The 18,611-nt window shown below is 40.4% G+C and overlaps 2 protein-coding genes across 7 annotated transcripts in view; one reads left to right on the top strand and one right to left on the bottom strand.

Moving 5' to 3' along the window:
- The window catches only part of LOC113933973 (centromere protein P), a 228,381-nt gene that overhangs the window by 84,217 nt on the left and 125,553 nt on the right, over positions 1-18,611 (top strand). The window lies entirely within an intron of this gene.
- OMD (osteomodulin) lies at positions 7,175-17,478 on the bottom strand. Its single transcript, XM_027614368.2, has 3 exons — positions 17,209-17,478; positions 10,957-11,910; positions 7,175-9,962 (listed from the first exon to the last, which is right to left on the bottom strand). Exons 2-3 carry the CDS (start codon positions 11,894-11,896, stop codon positions 9,634-9,636), a joined length of 1,269 nt encoding a protein of 422 aa, XP_027470169.1. The 5' UTR covers positions 11,897-11,910; positions 17,209-17,478; the 3' UTR covers positions 7,175-9,633.

Below are 18,611 nucleotides of genomic sequence, written 5' to 3'. Positions count from 1 at the left end.
CAAACCAAAGTCTAGTCTGTGCTCTTAATTTTACGAGGGGTAAAAGTATTGCTCCAGTACCATAATTAGCATATAGCCAAGACATTTCCAATGTAAAACTTAGTTTTAGCATAAATTATCTTGCAGTTTAATCATTTGCCCCCCCTTTATTTTAGTTACATATGATAAATATCCAAGTCTGATAAATCAGCTTTTAAAAAACACGTTTGATTTGTAATTTGGAGTTTGATGGTAAAAGTTACATTTGCTAAATTAAGGAAACTATAAAATTTTTTTTGTAAGGGATTTTAAAAGTTTAAATGGTATTTTATTTTATTTTTTAATTTTTTTAATTTTTTAAAATTTTTATTTACTTAACAGAGAGAGAGACAGCGAGAGAGGGAACATAAGCAGGGGGAGTGGGAGAGGGAGAAGCAGGCTTCCCGCGGAGCAGGGAGCCCGATGCGGGGCTCGATCCCAGGACTCTGGGATCATGACCTGAGCTGAAGGCAGACGCTTAACGACTGAGCTACCCAGGCGCCCCTAAATGGTATTTTAGATAACTATATGACCATCGTAAAGATTCACTTTCATTTTACCACTCTTTGGTGCACTCAGCACTCAAGGTAACATTTTTTTCTCTAAACTAAAAATCCAATAAATATGGGTATGGATAAATATTTTATTACAAAACAGAAAAGAATACCAATTTGTTCTCTTTTCTATTCAAAATTGTAGGGTCTTTCAAATTAAAGCTTGGAAAAACTAAGATGTGAATGCTCATGATTTTATTTGAATGTGAATTATTTTACATTTACTTGTGATATTCTCTGGTTTTGGCTGATATAAATTGTCAGTTTTATGGCTTTAAGGATACAATAAAAACTTTAGCGTCTTTGCACATATCTAAGAATGAAACAGCAAATACTGATTTGTTTCGCACAGCGTGGCAGGTTTGTTGAGAAGTGAACAGGATAGATGTTAAATGTCAGATTTAGAGAGTCCTAAAGATTGGGTGTTTTACTAATGACCCACAGTGTGATCCTTTGTAACTTTCATAGAAAATTATACTGTGAAGTATAATGTCTTTCCTTGGGAAGTCATGGCCAGTGAATACAGTTTTATTGGCGTTCATCCATGGAGTAAGTTTTCTGGACACCAGTTTTCTGCCAGAAGTGCAGATAGATGCACTCAGATTCCTAAACTCCATTTTTCCCCTGGAGTACTTCCCTGGTTAGTGTTGATCTTGAACAAGTTAACGTCTGTGGACCTCAGTGTCTTTATCTGTTGTGCTAGAATCTAGTCAGTACAGAGCTTTTCAGCCTCAGCGCTATTGAAATCTTGGAGCAGACCATTCTTTGTGGTGGGGGCTGCCCTGTGCACTGTAGGGCATTGTGCAGCATCCCCGCTCTCTGCGCACTAGACGCCAGTAGCATTCCTCCAACCCTCACCCCCGTCAGCCATGACAACCAGTATTTTCTCAAGACGTGGTCCCTTTGAATGACCAAGCACATACTTCTTACAAATCACAGTACGGCATCCATCCCTTAGTCCTTGAATGGGGATCCCTCACAGCCAGACAATGATAAAGGTTGAGAGATGATGGTGCACGACAGAATCCCATTCAGTTACTAATAACTGTTCAGTCCATCATCAGATCTTAGGAAAATGTCTCCCAGGGCCAGGCCACTCAGGTTTGCAGGCTGCTGTGCATTCTTGTCAGGTGCTAAAAGTGGGGGTGGTTTCAGTAACGTCAGGCTTTACCCTTTCAGGTGTCTGAATAATAATCGAGCTACTCTGAGCCTCTCTTGAGGCATCAGTGTAATACTGGATTTCCCTCATTACATCATCTGCTACGTTTTGTTCTCTGCATTGGTACCCAGACCTCCCCATCTCAGGAAGGGGGGTCAAGTCCGGCCACGGTGCCGGTCTGGGTACAGGCAGCAGTGCGAGTGCAGTGAGTCCAACTACCTCAGTCCACTTCTGTTCAGGTGAGTTACACAGATGCAGAACTGGAGGTGCATCTTTGCCACCAGGCAGGGTGGCTGCCCTCACTGTTAGCCCCACTTTTGCCGGGCGACCCCTGGAAGTTCTGACAGAAAGGCTGGAAACATGGAATTGTCCCTGCTTCCAGCCCTTGTAGTTGCAGCCCTGGTCCCCTGACCGCTGCATCCATTGGTGATGTGGGGAAGAAAGACCACTGCCCCTTTCTCCCCCGCTTTCCCAGACCCGCGAGAAACACCGGACTATATCCACTGGGGACGCTCCTCCAGCCCCACTCATGTTCACGTGGAGTGTGAGCATACTTGTGAAGGCTTGTAAGCCAGCCCTTCATATTTTGATCTCCCCCTGTTTTAGACAACCAGTGTTTTAATTACTCATTCCAGTTCTCTATAAAACTGTTTCTGTAAGCTATTTCTCTCTGCTGGTTGTTGGACATTATGTGAGTTCTTTGGTCTGAGGAGATGACAGTTGGCTGGGGAATATCTTCTTTCCTGGTTTTCTGTATCTCTCTGAGCCTTTGCATCTATCACCAGGTCAGCAAAGCCCAGGCCAGAGTCAGTAGCTCTTCCTGTCAGGACCCCTTTGTAGCCCCCAGGGCTACCACATGAGTCTGCGTTGCCAGCCACGTTCAAGACCATGGTCTCTGCCACACGGCCACCTATAGTCTCTGTCTCTCTTGTTGCCAGAACAGATCATATTGGCATTTTGTACCTCAGAGGGTGCAAGAGATTCTAGCTTCAGCCCATCTCCACACCGCTGCAGTCCCCCACACTCACTCGTTTCGTGGGCCCAGGCGGCCGTCTCTAGGGAGTGTGTGGGGATAGATGCATGTCAGATCCACTCATCTTCTAAAACTGGAAGGCACGTTTTCTGGTGGGTTATTGACATACCCACAATTAATTTCCATAAGACTGTGCCCCATATGGACATTGCTTTAATAGGCCAAGATCCCATTACTGTCCTGCTGATCATATGGCTGGGCTATTGGCGACTGCCCATGAGTCAGTAAAAACCCACACACAGGGGCTGTTAACATTGTTCCGTTCATCCATCGCTGCTAGGAAAACAGCATACGGTTCAGCGCACCATGCTGATGTGTTTTTTGTATTCTTCAGTCAGAGTGGTGGCCTTCCAGACAGGATGTTGTCCATTCACCTTGGAACTGCTCTCCATAAACCAGGCAGTTCTTTGTTGTTGGTAGAGAGCTGTCCGTAGGGCACTGTCCATATGAAAATAGAGTCCAGCAGCCCCTTGCACAGCTCCAGAATCACTCCCGGGGGAGGGGGGCGGTCCCTGCTCATAAAAAGCTCCTCCTCACATTCCCCAGGCACTGCCATCCCCATTAGGGAGTTCCTCAAGCATCATCCTAGACATGGCATTTCAGGTTTCAAGACCCTTTTATGTCCTTCAGCCCTAGGGGTGGCTTCAATTAATAATGTCCAACAGCAAGGTAGTAAAGCCCCTCAAATATTAATTCTCTTGTCCAGAGTTCCTGCGGTCAGCACTGGGAGGCGCTCACAGGCTCTTGCCATAGGCCCCATTCTAGGCTCCACAAAGGGCCATTGCGCAGAGAATTGTCTACCAGCACTCCAGCTTTGGAAGTTCCAAACACTTAGGTTTACCAGTTTATTACAGATTGTGACAAAGGATCTGAATCCACAGCGAGTTGAAGAGATGCATAGTGCAGTGTCTAGGAAAGGCACAAAGCTTCAGGTGCACCCCAATTCTAGCATCTCCTCCAGTTCAACTGGAAGCCCCCCTAAACCAGTCCTTCTGGGTTTTTATGGAGGCTTCTTTATGTAGTCCTAGTTGACTATGTCATTGGCCACTGGGGGATTCAACCTCTAGCCCCTCCCCCTCCCCCAAGATTGCAGGTGGCCTTGGGACTGAAAACTTGATCTTCCTGGCAGCCAGTGTGGGGGGTCCCTTAAAGTCATCTGCATTAATATAACAAAAGACACCTTAATCACTCTCTAAGCTTAGGAAATTCCAGGGGTTTTTGGGAATTGTGAGGCTGGAACCATGAATGTGAAGACCCAATATATCTTTTTTATAAATCACAGTATCGCACCCTGGAGGGCAAAATTACCACCACTGAGAATCATTGAGTTACTAGATATTTATAGTCCCTTTTAGGCAATATTCTAGGATTTTATGGGAAGTCTATGATTTGATCTCCATCTCAAACCTTTTATGCCCGAAGCCTAGTCATGTGGTCAGGTGAGATAAAATGAGAACCCAAGTATTTACCAGACCAAAGGGTGAACTTTAATGGGGTTAGGAGTTATGACCTGATGTGAGGAAGCATTCATGTTAAAAACTTACTGTACTTGTGAGTTTTTCCAAGTAGTACCTAAATCCCCATGTAGTAAATTCACAGCCTAACTAAGCCTGTAAAGTAATATAAGTTCCACGTAATTTCTATGAGACTGTGATATTTACTTGCTAGGCATAGTTCTATTTATTTAGGAATTTGGAACATATGAGAAACTTTAGGGTTGTTTTTAGCTGTTATGGTTTAATTTTGTTTCCAGCTGCTGTTATACTTTATTTCCAAGAATTAGGGGGAAAAAAATGGATTTGGAATCAGGAAACCAGGGTTTTAGTTCTAGCCGTCGTTTGGGTCCTGTGAATTCTTTGCACCAGTAACAGTATACAGGAGAGACTAGGTTTATTTCTTCTGTTTTTCCCCCTTGGAGTTGGTTAAGTGTGTTACATGATATGCACACATCTGCACTTTATTTAGTGGGCCCAACCAGAGGAATAAAGGGAAAATGTAGAGTGTTTCAGGTAATATGTAAGTATAAGGTAAACATTCTCAACCAGTTTTATTGTGAGCAAATTTATGAAATAGACTTTATTTTTATATCCTTTCTAAAAGCTAATCATATATTATGCTTTTGTTTGTTAACTAAACCTGATGGGGTTTTGGAATATAGGTGAGGTTCAGTGGGGTGGAGTCTGGAACCCACAACTAAGAATTCTTGAGATATCTTTGGTGCAAAATGGTGGTTTATTAAAGCATGGGACAGGACCCGAGGGCAGAAAGAGCTGCTGCCCCTGGGGTTGTGAGGAGTGGCTGATTATATACTATTGGGTTGGGGGTAGTTAGCAAAAAGGGAGGTTTCCAAAGAACTTTCATATGCTAAAGAGGACCTACAAGATACCAGAGGCCTTGCCATTGTCAAGTTGAGGTTGTTTACCCCTCTAGTAAGGCATTGACATTAAGATAGTTTGGAACTTCCTGGAGGAACATTAAACTCTGTCCACTTCAGTTATCTCTCAATGGGCTGCAGGGTATAAGGGCATTTAATTGTATCTACATTTCCTTCTGGAAGCTAGGTTATTGATGATAGGAATGCTTTGTTCTTGTAGATTGCTAAGACATTTGTAAACTGAGGGAGACTCCTGTCTTGTAGGATAGTGATCTCTGTAAGTTAACTATTTTTCCTTTAGGGCAGCCAGGCGTGCCAGAGGAATGTCACATATATCCCATGGCGGGGGGAGGGGGGGGAGTTGTGGGGTGTCAGCTTCTGCTTTGTCCTCAGCTTGCCTTCTGTTCCCTCATCAAACCTGGTTCATGGAGTGATTTGGATTCATTTGTCAGTGGTCACAGATACAGTTCAGCCTAGTAGCTAACTAATACTTTTAAGCGTAATGAGAAAATAGATGAATTTTCATTTTTTCCCGTGCTGTAAATATCAGAAGAACTGGTTTTGTCTGTAGTTGTAGATAATTGTGCAGTCTTGATGTGCTCCTTAAAGAAGTACTTGCTTTATTCTTCAATTTCTCTTAAGGAAAGCATTGGGTTTCATTTTGTTTTTTAATGAGAAATACTTGGGATGGGTATGAGTTCCTCAGGGCCATTTTCAAGTAGCAAAAGATGGTTGTTAACCTGCCTCCTCATTGGGCCCTGCAGCTGGGTGACTCATTTACATACACACCCCTTTGGAGGGAGGAGCCAGAGCAGAGTTGACCCCTTCCAATTAGGCTGGAGGAGCTACTCTTACCAGAGGAACCAGGGCACAGTGCCCAGGGAGGGGGTGGAGGGAACTCTGTTCCCCGCCCTGGCAGGCTGTCTAAGGGTGCTCTGGAAAGCTGAACTAGCAAATAGTGACCTGGAGTATGTTTGTTTGGGGTGTAGGATGTAAGTACCTTCTACTCTCTCCCTAAGAAAACCTTTAGTAAAATCTCTCTTGTTCACTCATCTTTTGTACGAATAGAATCTTGGAAGGAACCACGAAGATGCCGGTTCCTTTCTAGGGTCCCTGAGAACACACCTAGGTCTGACATTTGGGGGCACACAGATCTAGCAGGCTGCTAGGCTGGCCGTGCCGAAGTACTAGTTACTGCTTGTTGGGTACCTGGAACTGGCATGCATTTTGTTCATTGCTCTGTTACATAGACGAATTCTCTTTATTCTTTTAGTAGCCCTAGGAGAACCAGCTTCCTTGTAGGAATGCAGGAAGGGGAGCTTCAGAGTTCCAGATCCTACTCTGGCATCTGGCTTAGGAGTCTCAAGTCTGGCTTCTGCCAGGGCTTAATCAGATTTCACGTTCCTTGTTTCCAATTGCTAAATTGTGCAGTTTTATTCTTTTTTTTTTTTAAGATTTTATTTATTCATTTTCAAGAAAGACAGAGAGACAACAAGCAGGGGGAGAGGCAGAGGGAGAGGGAGAAGCAGACTCCCCGCTGAGCGGGGAGCCCGATGTGGGACTCGATCCCAGGACCCTGGGATCATGACCTGAGCCGAAGGCAGACGCTTAACCATCTGAGCCACCCAGGCGCCCCTGTGCAGTTTTATTCTTAACAAAGCCTGTTCTCTGGGGATTTTAAAAAATCACTTTAGGAGGATGAAAGGATAGAAGCTCCAGAATTCTGAAAATTGGAGGGTTTTTTGTTTTTTAAACTGTGCAAGAAGAGAAAGAAGTAGTGACCATGTCTTTATATTCATCTCACCTCGGGAGCTTGTGTCTCCACTCCTGCCAATCAGTTCCTGCTCCCACATCAAGGTACCACCTCTTCTGGAGACCTGGAGCTACTTCACTGCGTCCTGACTAGACATAAAGTGCAGATATCTATCTGTGCTCCCATAGTCTTTTCATAGTTACTGCCATGTTAGCATTGTGTTTCTTTCTTCCTTGTGTTAGAATGAGTTGATCTTATTTTCTTCATTAAGTTTTTTATTAACAGCTTTATTGAGACAATTCACACCTCATACAGTTCACCATTTTAAAATCTACGACTCAGTAATTTTTAGTATTTTTAGATTTGTACAGCCATCACCACAATCAGTTTTAGAACATTTTTATTCCCTCAAAAACAGACCCTCTGCTCATTAACAGTCACTCCCCACTTTCCCTCTCTTCCCCTCCCGCAGCCCCAGGCAACCAGGAATCTTTCTTTATAGATTTGTGTTCTGGGCATTTCATTTAAATGGAGTCATACTATGCGCAGTCTTCTGTGACTGAGTTTTCACCTCGTGAGATGTTTTCCTGGTTCATCTATTTGGTAGCATGACATATCAGTACTTCATTTCTTCTCTTGGCTGAATAATATTCCGTTGTGTATGTATACCACATTTTAATTATCCATTCATCAGCTGATGGACATTTGGGTGCTTTCCACTTTTTGGCTCCTAATGGATAGTGCTGCTCTGAACATTTGTTTACATGTTTCTGTGTGAACATATGTGTTTAGTTCTCTTGAGTATGTATCTAGGAGTGGAATTGCTGCATCATAAGTGACCCTAAATTTTGAACTGCCAGACTGCTTTCCAAAACAGCTTCACCATTGGACATCCCACCAGCAGCATATGAGAGCCCTACTTTCGCTGCCTCCTTGCTAATAACATCTGTTCTGTGTCTGTCTTTTGGTTCTAGCCATCCCAGTGAGTGTGAAAGGGTCTCTTATTAGGGTTTTCATTGGTGTTTCCCTGATGGCTTCTCATTAGATTTTAAATTGTTTTGGGTTAGAGATAGTTGTATCTTTTTTATCTCTTGAAATACCCGTAGTATTTTCCAGTATTAGCTCATAATATTTAAATTTATAAGCCTATTTTTAAGAATTTCAATAAAGGGGGAGGTAGTCCTTAAATTTTCTCCCTCCCTTCCTTTTTTTTTTCTTTAACCTCTGTTGAAAGTGTGCTTTGTCCACATTACTAGCGTTTTGCTCTGCTACCCTCACCCTTGTAACTTGAGATGCCAAGGATGCGCGTACATTCTGTTTCTTGCCCTTATTGCTAAGTCCTACACACCAAATGCCGTGATGAATGTTAATTAAATGAATGAATGGAGTGTTGTTTGTGTTCATTCTGAATTGCTGAGCTTGTCCTTGGGGTCAGGTAGGTGTTTTGTTTCTGCTAATGCTAATAACTTACTCAAAGAAATAAAGAGCGTTAGGGGCTTCATTTTACACTTTATCTCCAGCAAAATAAAGACTCACCAGTTGAAAACTCTTACGGTAAAGTTTTACTTGTCTGGTCCTGGCCTGTAGTCCACATTGTTAATGTTTATTGTTTGGGTTCCCTGTGTAGGTCGCCCCATCTCTCTTCCTCATCTGAGGAACTCTGTGAATGTCAGCTGATAAGTCAGGAGAGCTCATCACAGAACTTCCATCACCTTCATTACAAGGCATACTTAAAATACTTCAAAATGATAGATTAAATAATAGGTGCATCTAAGGTTTTAAAGAAGATATCAAAGCTTGTCCAAATTATAAAGGAACTCTATTCAACTTTAGCACTAATTAAATAAATACTGGCTGGTACATATATATGTTTCTACTATATCGTGCTAGGAAAATGGAAGTGTTTTAATAAAGCTGGTATATTGTTGTGTGCTAAATTAACCTTGTGAGCAAAGCAGTTATTTATTAGCAAATCTCTATGTAACTACAACAACAAAAAACTTTCCCTAGTGAGTTTACTATAAAAACATTTATCTCAGTTAAAATCGTTTTGAACAATGGCTGAAATCTGCTAAAATATGGATTGTGATGAGACAATTTGGTGGTTTTTAGTTACCCAAATACAGGTTTTAGATTTTGTTGTTTTGGTGCTCTGAGAGAAATACAAAGACCTACTGATTTCATGAAACTACAAGTCTTGGATCCTTAGCAGAATGACCTCTTTTGAAAATCAGAAGCATCCTCTGTTGCTCTCAGTGGTAGGTGGGGATGGTGGATGGGAGGTGGATGTCATGGTGATAAGATTTCACATACAAGTGTGAAAGCTTTTCTGGAGATCAGGTCAAAGAAAATAATTGACTCCTAAGTGAATGGCTGCGCGTTACAGGAACGTAAGCCTGGGCATCTCAGCCCTGACCTCCTCTAGTTCTTGGCTTCTAGCACTGCTGCTTTCATCACTCTTAGAACAGTTAATATCACTAGCGATGGCATACTTGCTTTTTTCCTCAGCTTGATAATACTTTATGTTTAAAGTTTAGTTTTTCATTCCCACTTGTTATTCTAATTTATATTTCTAAAGACATATCATTTTAAGTAAGTTTGAATCCTATGTAATGATGCAAATGTTAACAATTTAAATTCAGTCTGATCTTATACATGATTCTAGATACATTACTGTTAGCCTTCCGTGTTTAATTAAATTAATATTGAATAATAATTTTGTATAAAATCGTAAATGTATACCTATATTGTTTCTTGCCATTCTTGACTTCCATAGTAGTGAGGGTCAGTGTTTTCTTCTGTTGCTTCTTGTTCTGGACTTTCTTGGTGATCATCATGTTCTTCACTATCAGCATCATCCTGAAATCTCCTGAAAACTTGGGTCTTCAGTTGTATTGTTTGACCATTAGTGCTTCTTTGCTCACCATAATAAATAGTGTGTATATGAGGGAAGCAGAGGGAAACATATGAGCTTATTGGCTCTTTTAGCTTATTTTGGTCCATACGAATGTACGTTAAGTGGTGGTAATGCAGTGGGTCAACAGATGGACACATCACTGTAACATTGATATCTGAAAAATACAAATTAAAGATTAATCCTGCTGCATTACATCTAGAATCCTACATTGGATTTTATTAAAATATGAGATACAGTCTTATTAAAATACTTATAGGTAGAATTAGGTTTAATTGGTTTTTACAGTAATCAAATAATAAATTGAAGAAAATGAAACTACAGATGAGTTATATGTTCAAAGTAAATGATGGCTTTCAGAGCGCACCTGTCCTGATGAGCACCGGGTGATGTGTGGAAGTGCTGAGTCACTGCATTGTCCACCTGGGACTCACACAGCACTATGTGCTAACTATACTGGAATTAAAATAAAACATGATGGCTTTGTTGACTATCTGTTTGTTACATAATAAATTCTTGGTAGAAATCTCAAAAAGAAAAAAGTAAAAATCACCTATAGTCCCAACTGCTCAGGATACTCCTATTTTTTCATATACTCTGCAGTACTACTTGTCAATGTTCAAGGTGATAACATTTATTAGAAAAGACTATAAAACTTAAAAAAAAAAAAAGGAAAAGGCTATAAACTTGGATGCCTGGGTGGCTCAGACAGTTAAGCTCTCCTGCTTCCCCCTGCTTGTGCTCACTCTCTCTCTGTGTCAAATAAATAAAATCTAAAAACAAAAAAAGAAAGAAAATAAAACTTTATAGCACACCTTCCTGAGGCCAGCTTTGACCATTTCCCTAGCTACTTCAAATCAACTATTTTTATGTAAAGCATAGATTTTTTTCAAAGATTGATTCTTTAAAAGGTCAGCATAGGGCACCTGGGTGGCTCAGTCTGGGCTCAGGTCATGATCCCAGGGTCCTCAGATTGAGTCCTGCATTGGGCTCTCTGCTTGGCGGGGAGTCTGCTTCTCTCTCTCTCCTCCCCACTCATGCTCACTCTCGCTGTCTCTCTCTCTCAAATAAATAAAAATCTTCAAAAACATTTTAAAAGGTCAACATACTATTCTTTTGGTCTTTAAAAAAGATAATGAAATTTTACGTACTTTCAATTTCATTATTTTCTAAGTATAGGTGTTGTAAATTTCTTGGAATATAGAATGCTTGCTTCAGTTTGTTGTGTCCAACATTGAGCTCTATAAGGTTGGAAAGATTAAAAATGTTATATGGGATGTCTTGTAGTTTGTTGTGTGACATTCGTAGAGCCTGAAGTTTGGGAAGTTCATTGAAGTAATTTTCTGGTATAGAAGAAATTGAATTATTTTCTAAAGACAGGTACATAAGCGAAGAAGGCAGACCAGGAGGCATTGATTCTAATCTGTTATTACATAGGTTGAGCTGCATTAATTTTTCCATTTTGGCAAGTATCTTTTCTTGTAACATGGAATCCTCAAGATGATTATAACAGAGATCAAGCATTGTCAAGTTTACTAGCCCATCCATGGCATTCGTCTGCAACCTGGAGATCTCATTGTAGCCAAGAAGAAGTCTTTCCAAAGACTTAGGGAGAGGAAATGGAAATTCTTCTAGATTGTTATGCTGTAGGTGAAGTTGTAGTAGATTTGACAATTTAGCAAACACACCATGATCAATCTTTTGAGATGTAATTTTGTTGTGGCTGAGGTTGATTTCCTTAAGATGAGTTGCATTGATGAATGAATCTGCAGTCACAGCCTCAATTTCATTGAACTGAAGGTAGACCTGCTGTCTGTGTGCTGGGACACGCGGGATAGTCTTGAGTTTGCGATTTTCACAGTACATTGGTGATGGAAAGTCGGGTGGACAGAAGCATTCAGTGGCACAGCCTAACACATGCTGGTGGAAAGGAGCTTGAAAGTCCTCATTTGGATGAAATTGGAATTCTGGTTGGTAGACATCATCTGGGTCTTGATCATAATCTTCATCCCATTGATAATTTTCATATTGGCAATATACTTTGACTCCAAAAAAGAGGAAAAGGACACATGCTGGACTTAAAAAGCCCATGTTCTTTTTTTGTCCTATTACAAGGAGGAAGCAAATATATTGTGGGAGAAGTGAGTAAATCCTAGAGTAATTTTTCTGTAATTAACAGTTACTTAAAATGCATAATATCTATATCTGTATTGAAATATATAAAAGAATGTCCAGAATAAATGGGCAATGCTCAAACCAAAATTAATGTTTAAGTACCAATAAGATGGTATTAAAAAAAAAAGTCACGTTTTGCATTGAACCAGACTATATACCCATCTTTGAAGAGAATCCTAGTTTGTCTTGCTTACTATAGATTTACAGTGATAACTTGACCTCTCTCAACCCCAAAGCTGGGTACTCCCTCCACTAAAAATGCTGAGTGTTCACTAACTATTTGGTCCCTTCAGTGATGGTCATTACCTATGAGAGGAGACATTCTCGGTCCTAGTTAATATTAACACACATTTTCCCACTACAGCTTCTGTTTGTCGATGCTCTTTTCTGCCCTTGGAAAAGCATGAAACATTCCCTTTTATGTAAGAGCTTGAGATATTAAAAATAGCGATCATCTTTCTTCTTAGTGTTTCTGTCCAAGCCTAACCATGACTTCAGATTTTCCCCAATGAAACCGTTTCCGGAATCCAATTATTTTGTCTCTGACTCCACTTGAATAACTGCCTCAAATCCCAAATACACACAATATTTACTGTCTACAGACTTTTAGCTTCTAATAGGTTATTCTATACAGTTTTCTTTCTTTACATTAATATTTTTGAGTTAAGTCCTAGAAAAACAGATACTGAGAACGTATTGTCTTGTCTCTCAGGAGATGAGGTCTGGTGGAGAATCAGAAAGACAGGCACAGTACAGGGAGTAGGAGGGTGTGTAAGGGGTACGATTTAAAGAGGGGGGCACTCAGCTTGAGAAAGACCGTTAACTTGAAGTTGTGAGTGGTGGATGGTGCACTGGACGAGGAGCCTGAAGACCTTTACTTCCCACCTGTCACTTAGGATGGTCAAACCACTTAACATGTCTGCCTCTTGCCTCATCAAGAAAATGAGAAATGTAATTGTTTGCCTGCTTACCTCAACTGGTGGTTGTGACAGTCACGGGAGATATGCATGTAAAAGTTCTTTGCAGATTAGAAAGTGATCCAGATGGAATAAGTTTGTTATTTAGGTAAAGGTTAAAAGGGGGGAAAAAAAAGAATCATACCTCTTTGATTCTGAGGCTATTTTTCTCTACCTCTCTCATTCAGGGTTTCATGAGAATTAATGTAACATGTCCTTGTGTGTCTTGAACTGACTGATCTCTATTCCATTAGCCATTAGAGTAGTACAAGCTATTTTTCATCATTGGGATAACTGAAAAAATATTTATCTAAATCATTGTCTATGACAGACCCCATTTGAGAAAGTCTGCCCTAGAGCCTAACATCTTAGATTCTTGTTTATTTTCTTGTCAGAAACTAAAAAATGTGTAGAATGTAATTATGTGTTAATGTGGGATTTGGAATCGATATTTGAGTAGATTCAGGGACCCTTGGATCTTTTCTTCCCTCCCGTGCGCCCAGAGCATGGGCCTTGTTACCAGCGTGCAGCTCTTTCACACCCTGACCTGTGTTTATAACTTAATCTACATAGTAGCTCCAGCTGTAGTAATTCCTCAGTTTCACTGGGACCTAAATATGTGGATCCCACTGTGTTTTCACTGCCCCCCATTTGTACCTCCCAGTGCACTCAGTTCCTCTCAGTGGCCTGGACCCCACAGCCCGTCACTATTGTCACTTATTTGCACAGGCCCCAGACCCTCTTGCCCTTTTTATCTTTATACTCTATCAGTAAACTCCAACCCTGTTCCTTCAGTTGTCTGTCTACATGCAGCCTGACTCACACAGCAGACTAAGAGAAAACAGACCACGCCAGCTGGTCTCACTTTAAATTCATGACCACTCATTGCTGCTCAAGGACATGTCCTTACTGCATTCCTTTTCCCTTGCTTTTAGACAAGCCTCCGAAGCCTTATTCCCCACCAGTTGGGATGATGACCATGCTGCTGCTGCCCTTTTTTTTTTTTTGACCAAGAAGATAGGACCAAACAAAACGATGATTGACTCATATATATGTTTTGTTATATTTAATCTCATCCCTACCGACAGAATATATCAAAATAGCAATGGTTTGATCTTTTAAAACAACCTGTGATTTTGAAACTCATAGTTTTCTTATACAAATCTAAGTAGACTACATGCATTGTTCCTTTAGTATCCGTGAGATTCATGGAGGATGTGACATTTGAACTAGGCTTTGAAGGAGTATTAGGGTTCTCATAGAGGAGGACTGGGAAGATTTCCAGATAGAAGAGATGAGCAAAACATGTAAGCAACAAAGAGTAGGGTGTTTGGAAATTAGTGGTTAGCTGTTGAAGGAGCAAAATAAGACTGTCACAGCTAATCTGGACCAGAATCTAGAGGTCCTGAATTCTGACCTGTGGAATCTGCACTCCTGCACCTAATTTAATTCATTAAGGTAGTTGAGCCATGATCTTCGCACTGCATTGGTCGTGGGTGAAGTAGGAGAAAATCCTGGAGGGAGTGTGGTCTCACCCCAAAGGACAGTAACCTTCAGTACTGGCTAACCCAGCATGCCAGGAAGCTCTCATTGGGTCTGCTGCCTTAGTGAACTGTACTAGACGTTGTGTGTGAACATGGCTAGTCAACTACCTTACAAGTTAGTTTGGTTGAGTTATTTCAGTTAATGGACTGCAGTTACTTCTGGGGGTGAGGTATTGTATTTGGTGGGGAACACAGAGATGAAGATGTGAAGATGTGGTCCTCTCTGTAAAGAGTGGGTCTTTGCTTTTCACTGCCCTTCATTTGTACCTCCCAGTGCACTCAGTTCCTCTCAGTGTCCTGGACCCCACAGCCCATCACTATTGTCACTTATTTGCACAGGCCCCAGACCCTCTGCCCTTTTTATCTTTATACTCTGTCAGTATGGGAGAGACCCAACATGGCAAACCATATTCTCAGACAAATAAGGTTTACCACCAGGACCCCAGTGCCGTGGGTTCAGTGGCTTAACCCTGCTTGGGGCAGACAGGGAAGTCTTTGTAGTATCATTTGGTCCAGATCTTGGGAGATTAGCAGGAATGGGTATAAAACATCCTATACATTTTACTCACTAGTTGATAATATTTTATGTGTTAAATTTGTAGTATTTATGGTACCATTATAGTGGAGCATATTAACTTTTTAAACTACATGTCCTACTTCACTTCAGTCTCACTGCACCACGGGGTTCCACTATAAGGTTGCTATGTCTCACAAAGGCATGCGTAGAAACAGAAGGATGGAGACCTACAGCTGCAGGGGTGGGGGGGTGGTTAGACATGGAGAGAGTCTCGGAAGCTGACTGTTACACAGATGAACTCTGAAATGAGCATTGCTTATCAGAGCTCTGAATTTCATCCTTGTATTAAGAACAGTAGCAATAATCGATTAGTAACCTTACATTTGAGAATGAAAGTCATGACTCTATTCAACAATTATGAGAAATTATTGGGGGAAAAGGAGACCTGGGTGATACTTTTGATCCTGCACTTAAGTGCATCCCTTTGACTTGGGATCGAGACCTCATTATGGGAGTCTCCCTGAAAATAAAGGGATTCTTTAGTGTTGGCCGCTCTTGGTCTTCCTGGCCACCTATGAAGACAGGCTTTCCCTAAGGACAGTTTCTCTTGTGAATCATCCCCTGAGGACCTTGGCTTTGCCGCCCAGCCTGATCCCACTTCCTTTGACTAAGTCCAGTTTTCTGGTCTGAAATCAACCCTGTGTCCATCCCCAGGCCCATTGTTTCCTATTCGTCAGTCTCCAGCTTCACCCCTGGTGAGTTTCCCTGTTGTAATGACCTCTTCTTCTTATCCAAACTTTCCATTCAACTGATTTCTTCCCAGCCATTTGCAAAGCACATTTTTATTACTTCTGCCTTTCATGGTCCGCAGTGTATGCCTCATTCTCTATAGGGTAGCTCCTAGCAAAACAGTACGCTCCCCGTCAGTCCTCCCACTTCCTGACCTGATTTCTGGCAGAGTCCGTACAATGCACAGCGTGTAGGCGCTCAGACGTTTGTTGAATGAGTGATTGGATTAATAAATGACAGATTACATCCTGTCATCAATGCTTGTCGCTACTAATGCTGATTATTTCTAGGCGTTATTTTGCCGCAGTGGTTTCTTTAAATGGACACAGTCACAGACGACATGGCTGTCCTCTCCTAGTGGTGTCCCCCATCACAGCACACTATTACCATTACAGAGTGATAGAAAAATAACAGATGTGAACAGGAATCTTTAAAGCAAAGGAAAATATATGTTACTGATTTTTAAAAATATCCATTAATGTGAATTTTTCATCTTATAGCTCTAAATGTTTCTATGTTGTAACATTTCTCTTAGTTGGGAATAAGCACTTGAGCCTTCATAAGGAAGTTCTAACTAAAATGAGAGCGAACTTTGTTCTGGAAAGTTTAAAATAATTGGAAAGCCTCGTTGCATTTTATTATTTTAAAGACTCAATTATTTTATGGATATGCCATAGAAACTCGGATATAAGAAACTAGAGTATTAGTATATGGACTCAGATTTCTTTCCGAAGCAGTTTTAAACTTAACTCTGTAAATAAAGTAAAGTAGTGTACATCCCTATCTTACACCCAGGGCCTAAGGAAGTAACACTCTTTTACTATTAAAAATATGAAAGTTTCAAAAATTATTTTTAGCCATAATACATTTAAATCTTAGTTAACTGGAACCCAAGAAACTGTTTCCTTTAGTACCAGATAGAGAACTCACATCTTCCCTTTCAGAAAGAGGCAAATGAAAGCAAAAACATGTTACTATCAGGGATTTGGTCAACAGAGAAATTTTAAGAAAATTTCTAGTGAAATCGGTACAAATATCCTTCTTCCCTACAAGCAGAATCTGTCACCCTGCCCAGATGTATGGCTCACAGGCATTTGCCACTTTTTGTCGTTTAAAGTTGAGAGTGAGAGAGGAGACAAAGTGATGCCATTAACGTAAGAATCTTTCATTCTGAATTGAAAAGAAATCTAAACAAAGATTTTTTATTGGGTAAATCTTAAATTAGAAAATTAAAATCACTATATTACTGCTTTCTCTGAATATTTTTACTAATCAAATTTTAATGTAGCTTTTATCAGATATTGCCTCCAAATATTGTGCTTTTATGATCTATTTTAATGTTAAACAAATCAAATATACTTAAAAGGTTTTAACAGTAGGAACAGTTTCTTAAAAAAATTGAAAATTATTTTATCATCATACCTGTTGAGTTTGCTTTAGTTTTCAGAGGTTGATGAATTTGCAAATCCTGTAAACTGATTCAGATATTCCTAAATTCTTTAACTGAGTCTCTTAAAAATCCACAGTAACTGTGTGTCCAGACAAGGCTGTCCTTGAATTACTGTAGCAATTTAAGCAAATATAATCTGCTTGGAAAACACTTGGGTTGAATTAAAATTATGTATTTCTTTTCATTATCCAAAACTTTGTGGATTCAAATTGAGATGCTTGTGCTGTTGGTCAGATTTATGTGGCTTACTTCCCTTTCTTTTCCCCTTAATTTTGGTTTGAGGTGTGGCAAGAATTTCCTCTAATATGAAAGGCAAACAGAACTAAATGAAACAGCATGTACTGATTACTGTTTTTATTTTCATTTTCATACCAAAGAATTCTCCAAATTAAGGTCGCCTGTAACTTGGAGCTCAGTGTCTCAGCAATTTAAGGTGGAATTCAAGAGTGGTCTTGAAATGTCCCTTGTCTGAAACCTCACATTCACACCAGGACTTTCCTTTATTGAAGACAAGCAACCAAGATTAGAAATATAGCTTGCACATCTAGTTTACCTTTTTTTTTTCTTTTTTAAGATTTTATTGATTTGAGAGAGAGAGAGCATGAGCAGGGGGAGGGGCAGAGGGAGAGGGAGAAGTAGGCTCCCCCTCTGAGCAGGAAAGCAAGGAGCCCAACTACACAGGGCTGGATCCTGGGACCCCAAGATCCTGACTTGAGCTGAAGGCGGTTCCTTACCGACTGAGCCACCCAGGCGCCCCTCTGGTTTACTTTTTAAACGAAGGGACTTGTCATTAGTGACACAGATTAAATATATAACTTTTCCACACAAAGAATTATACCTTCTTTTCTGTTCGCTTTCACTGTTCTCCCCTTCCTCCCAAATATATGCACTAGAATGCCTGCTATAAACCTTTGAAAAAAAATTAATCTGGTGATACAATTTAGTATCTTGCACTCGGAAGATAGATCTCTGATTTGCCTCTTTAGGTTAGTACAAAAAATAATTTTATAGTATTGACTAAAATGGCATTAGGAACTTCTGTTTCCTTTATTTTGTAGATGTAGAAAATCTCTTCACTGAGTTGTTTCTCCTGAGGAATAGTGGTTAACTGCTTAAATGCTACATTTTTTTCCTAGCGTGTTTTTTTATTTTAAAAAGAGAGTTAACTTGTATTTCTTGGCAGTGAACTTTTAGTTCATGCTTTGGAAGACTCTTTTAAAGTTTGTACAAACTAATAAGGTAAAGTGAATCCCAGAATTTGTTTTTGTGTCCTCAGATAGTGTTTACCATTAGATTTTTACAAGGAAATCACAGGGTTTATTTTGTTATACTTCAGGTTTTGTAAAAACGTGCTGTGTTTCAAGTGATGGTTGGC

This window comes from Zalophus californianus, chromosome 13, assembly GCF_009762305.2.
Source record: "Zalophus californianus isolate mZalCal1 chromosome 13, mZalCal1.pri.v2, whole genome shotgun sequence".
In the NCBI taxonomy this organism is placed as follows: domain Eukaryota; kingdom Metazoa; phylum Chordata; class Mammalia; order Carnivora; family Otariidae; genus Zalophus; species Zalophus californianus.
This window is presented reverse-complemented; position numbering and strand designations above follow the sequence as displayed.